The 5,000-nt window shown below is 48.8% G+C and overlaps 1 protein-coding gene across 1 annotated transcript in view; it reads right to left on the reverse strand.

Annotated features, from left to right (window-relative positions):
• Window positions 1-5,000, reverse strand: part of LOC124019784 (thyroglobulin-like) — a 113,118-nt gene that overhangs the window by 69,292 nt on the left and 38,826 nt on the right. Inside the window, exons 25-26 of the mRNA XM_046335210.1 lie at window positions 4,726-4,890; window positions 3,833-3,937 (exon numbers count right to left, since the gene is read on the reverse strand). Of these exons, the coding sequence (XP_046191166.1) occupies window positions 3,833-3,937; window positions 4,726-4,890 (270 nt within the window). The remainder of the gene's footprint in view (window positions 1-3,832; window positions 3,938-4,725; window positions 4,891-5,000) is intronic.

Genomic DNA, 5,000 nt, shown 5'->3' on the forward strand with positions numbered 1-5,000 from the left:
TGACCAGGGTCCATAGGCCTGTAGTGAGTAACACACACATACTACAGGGAATCGGGTGCCATTTGACCAGGGTCCATAGGCCTGTAGTGAGTAACACACACATACTACAGGGAATCGGGTGCCATTTGACCAGGGTCCATAGGCCTGTAGTGAGTAACACACACATACTAGGCCAGGGAATCGGGTGCCATTTGACCAGGGTCCATAGGCCTGTAGTGAGTAACACACACATACTACAGGGAATCGGGTGCCATTTGACCAGGGTCCATAGGCCTGTAGTGAGTAACACACACATACTACAGGGAATCGGGTGCCATTTGACCAGGGTCCATAGGCCTGTAGTGAGTAAACACACATACTACAGGAATCGGGTGCCATTTGACCAGGGTCCATAGGCCTGTAGTGAGTAACACACACATACTACAGGGAATCGGGTGCCATTTGACCAGGGTCCATAGGCCTGTAGTGAGTAACACACACATACTACAGGGAATCGGGTGCCATTTGACCAGGGTCCATAGGCCTGTAGTGAGTAACACACACATACTACAGGGAATCGGGTGCCATTTGACAGGGTCCATACACATACTACAGGGAATCGGGTGCCATTTGACCAGGGTCCATAGGCCTGTAGTGAGTAACACACACATACTACAGGGAATCGGGTGCCATTTGACCAGGGTCCATAGGCCTGTAGTGAGTAACACACATACTACAGGGAATCGGGTGCCATTTGACCAGGGTCCATAGGCCTGTAGTGAGTAACACACACATACTACAGGGGGTGCCATTTGACCAGGGTCCATAGGCCTGTAGTGAGTAACACACACATACTACAGGGAATCGGGTGCCATTTGACCAGGGTCCATAGGCCTGTAGTGAGTAACACACACATACTACAGGGAATCGGGTGCCATTTGACCAGGGTCCATAGGCCTGTAGTGAGTAACACACACATACTACAGGGAATCGGGTGCCATTTGACCAGGGTCCATAGGCCTGTAGTGAGTAACACACACATACTACAGGGAATCGGGTGCCATTTGACCAGGGTCCATAGGCCTGTAGTGAGTAACACACACATACTACAGGGAATCGGGTGCCATTTGACCAGGGTCCATAGGCCTGTAGTGAGTAACACACACATACTACAGGAATCGGGTGCCATTTGACCAGGGTCCATAGGCCTGTAGTGAGTAACACACACATACTACAGGGAATCGGGTGCCATTTGACCAGGGTCCATAGGCCTGTAGTGAGTAACACACACATACTACAGGGAATCGGGTGCCATTTGACCAGGGTCCATAGGCCTGTAGTGAGTAACACACACATATACAGGGAATCGGGTGCCTTTTGACCAGGGTCCATAGGCCTGTAGTGAGTAACACACATACTACAGGGAATCGGGTGCCATTTGACCAGGGTCCATAGGCCTGTAGTGAGTAACACACACATACTACAGGGAATCGGGTGCCATTTGACCAGGGTCCATAGGCCTGTAGTGAGTAACACACACATACTACAGGGAATCGGGTGCCATTTGAGGGTCCATAGGCCACACACATACTACAGGGAATCGGGTGCCATTTGACCAGGGTCCATAGGCCTGTAGTGAGTAACACACACATACTACAGGGAATCGGGTGCCATTTGACCAGGGTCCATAGGCCTGTAGTGAGTAACACACACATACTACAGGGAATCATAGGCCTGGTGCCATTTGACCAGGGTCCATAGGCCTGTAGTGAGTAACACACACATACTACAGGGAATCGGGTGCCATTTGACCAGGGTCCATAGGCCTGTAGTGAGTAACACACACATATACAGGGAATCGGGGCCTGTAGTGAGTAACACACACATACTACAGGGAATCGGGTGCCATTTGACCAGGGTCCATAGGCCTGTAGTGAGTAACACACACATACTACAGGCCATTTGACCAGGGTCCATAGGCCTGTAGTGAGGGTGCCATTTGACCAGGGTCCATAGGCCTGTAGTGAGTAACACACACATACTACATACGGGTGCCATTTGACCAGGGATATAGTGGTAACACACATTTACCAGGGGGTGCCATTTGACCAGGGTAGGCCTGTAGTGAGTAACACACACATACTACAGGGAATCGGGTGCCATTTGACCAGGGTCCATAGGCCTGTAGTGAGTAACACACACATACTACAGGGAATCGGGTGCCATTTGACCAGGGTCCATAGGCCTGTAGTGAGTAACACACACATACTACAGGGAATCGGGTGCCATTTGACCAGGGTCCATAGGCCTGTAGTGAGTAAACACACATACTACAGGGAATCGGGTGCCATTTGACCAGGGTCCATAGGCCTGTAGTGAGTAACACACACATACTACAGGGAATCGGGTGCCATTTGACCAGGGTCCATAGGCCTGTAGTGAGTAACACATACTACAGGGAATACATTTGACCAGGGTCCATAGGCCTGGGTGCACATTTGTGCCATTTGACCAGGGTCCATAGGCCTGTAGTGAGTAACACACACATACTACAGGGAATCGGGTGCCATTTGACCAGGGTCCATAGGCCTGTAGTGAGTAACACACACATACTACAGGGAATCGGGTGCCATTTGACCAGGGTCCATAGGCCTGTAGTGAGTAACACACACATACTACAGGGAATCGGGTGCCATTTGACCAGGGTCCATAGGCCTGTAGTGAGTAACACACACATACTACAGGGAATCGGGTGCCATTTGACCAGTGAGTCCATAGGCCATTTGTAGTGAGTAACACACACATACTACAGGGAATCGGGTGCCATTTGACCAGGGTCCATAGGCCTGTAGTGAGTAACACACACATACTACAGGGAATCGGGTGCCATTTGACCAGGGTCCATAGGCCTGTAGTGAGTAACACACATACTACAGGGAATCGGGTGCCATTTGACCAGGGTCCATAGGCCTGTAGTGAGTACAGGGAACACACACATACTACAGGGAATCGGGTGCCATTTGACCAGGGTCCATAGGCCTGTAGTGAGTAACACACACATACTACAGGGAATCGGGTGCCATTTGACCAGGGTCCATAGGCCTGTAGTGAGTAACACACACATGAGTAACACTACAGGGAATCACTACAGGGAATCGGGTGCCATTTGACCAGGGTCCATAGGCCTGTAGTGAGTAACACACACATACTACAGGGAATCGGGTGCCATTTGACCAGGGTCCATAGGCCTGTAGTGAGTAACACACACATACTACAGGGAATCGGGTGCCATTTGACCAGGGTCCATAGGCCTGTAGTGAGTAACACACACATACTACAGGGAATCGGGTGCCATTTGACCAGGGTCCATAGGCCTGTAGTGAGTAAACACACATACACAGGGAATCGGGTGCCATTTGACCAGGGTCCATAGGCCTGTAGTGAGTAACACACACATACTACAGGGAATCGGGTGCCATTTGACCAGGGTCCATAGGCCTGTAGTGAGTAACATACTACAGGGAATCGGGTGCCATTTGACCAGGGTCCATACAGTAACACACACATACTACAGGGAATCGGGTGCCATTTGACCAGGGTCCATAGGCCTGTAGTGAGTAACACACACACTACAGGGAATCGGGTGCCATTTGACCAGGGTCCATAGGCCTGTAGTGAGTAACACACACATACTACAGGGAATCGGGTGCCATTTGACCAGGGTCCATAGGCCTGTAGTGAGTAACACACACATACTACAGGGAATCGGGTGCCATTTGACCCACATCCTTTTATTGTGGAAAGACGACAACTTGTTTTTGTTTGTAAATGTAACCTTGCACAGTGACCTCACCTGACACACACGTCCTGAGTTGTTTCTCCGTGGTCGTGTTTGACGTCTCTGAGCTGAGGACGACATAGTCTTCTGATCTGGGAACTGTCTCAAACCTCTGCAGAACTGCAGAAGGAGAAAAAGGGAAATATTAGGATACACAACAACAACAACCAAATGAATGTGTCTTGACTCACACAAAAAAATTGCCAAACTTCAGAAATTCCTTTTTTTGTTTTTGAATGTGTTTTTCCTCTTGCTTTACACAACAACTTCACATTGCTCTTAGCAGTCATTCCTGTACTGTATATATAAGTCGCTCTGGATAAGAGCATCTGCTAAATGACTTAAATGTAAATGTAATGTATATGGAGAAATATAACACTCGACGTAATATGAGTTCCTTTTAGTTAAATAAAAAAATGTAAAATTAAAGTTGAAGAAAGGTTGTAACTGAACTGTTGACTCAGAGCATAGCAGCACAAGTAGAGGTCCCACACAAAACTCTTAACCTCAGTTGTCAGTGCTTCAAATCCTCATAACATTGTTGAACATGATTCCCGGGTTTAGTCTCTCTCTAGTGATCCTCGGACAGAACCTGAGTCACAGGAAGTGGTCCAACTGGCACCCTACGCAGTGCACTACTTTTGACCAAAGCCCAATGGTCCCTGGCCAAAACAGGAAGTATGGCTCCATTTGGGACGCATACAGTGTGACTCAGGTATTTATTGATGTTTATCAGCCATGTGTTAAAACAGTGGTCCACAAAAAATACTTCAATAGACCTTAGTCACCTGACTGAGAACTTCACGCTCAAACTGTTTGTTTGTGTCCAGTCCACAGAAACAATACATTCACTTTCTGGGGCAGCAATACAAGACTCTTTGTTCTTAAAACGCTGACCCAGACAGTACCTGAACATTCTCCCTCAGACAGAGGCTGGCTAGTGGTTGTCCACTCCAGCTGTTCTCCGCTGGATGTGACACAGCGCCACCTCCTGGTCTGGATGTCCTGCTGGGCCGACAGGAAGTCCCCTGCCTCTGAACACCTCAGGCCACTGCGCTGGCACTCTGTCAAACCTGGACATTACAAAACAGTGGTGAGCTGAGCAGTTAAGCTGCCTATGTTTAGGGGACAGGACCACGGTCCTGGACCTTAGTAAATATCATACATCTACTGCCTATGTTTA

The sequence above is a fragment of the Oncorhynchus gorbuscha genome, unplaced genomic scaffold (genome assembly GCF_021184085.1).
Source record: "Oncorhynchus gorbuscha isolate QuinsamMale2020 ecotype Even-year unplaced genomic scaffold, OgorEven_v1.0 Un_scaffold_681, whole genome shotgun sequence".
Classification (NCBI taxonomy): domain Eukaryota; kingdom Metazoa; phylum Chordata; class Actinopteri; order Salmoniformes; family Salmonidae; genus Oncorhynchus; species Oncorhynchus gorbuscha.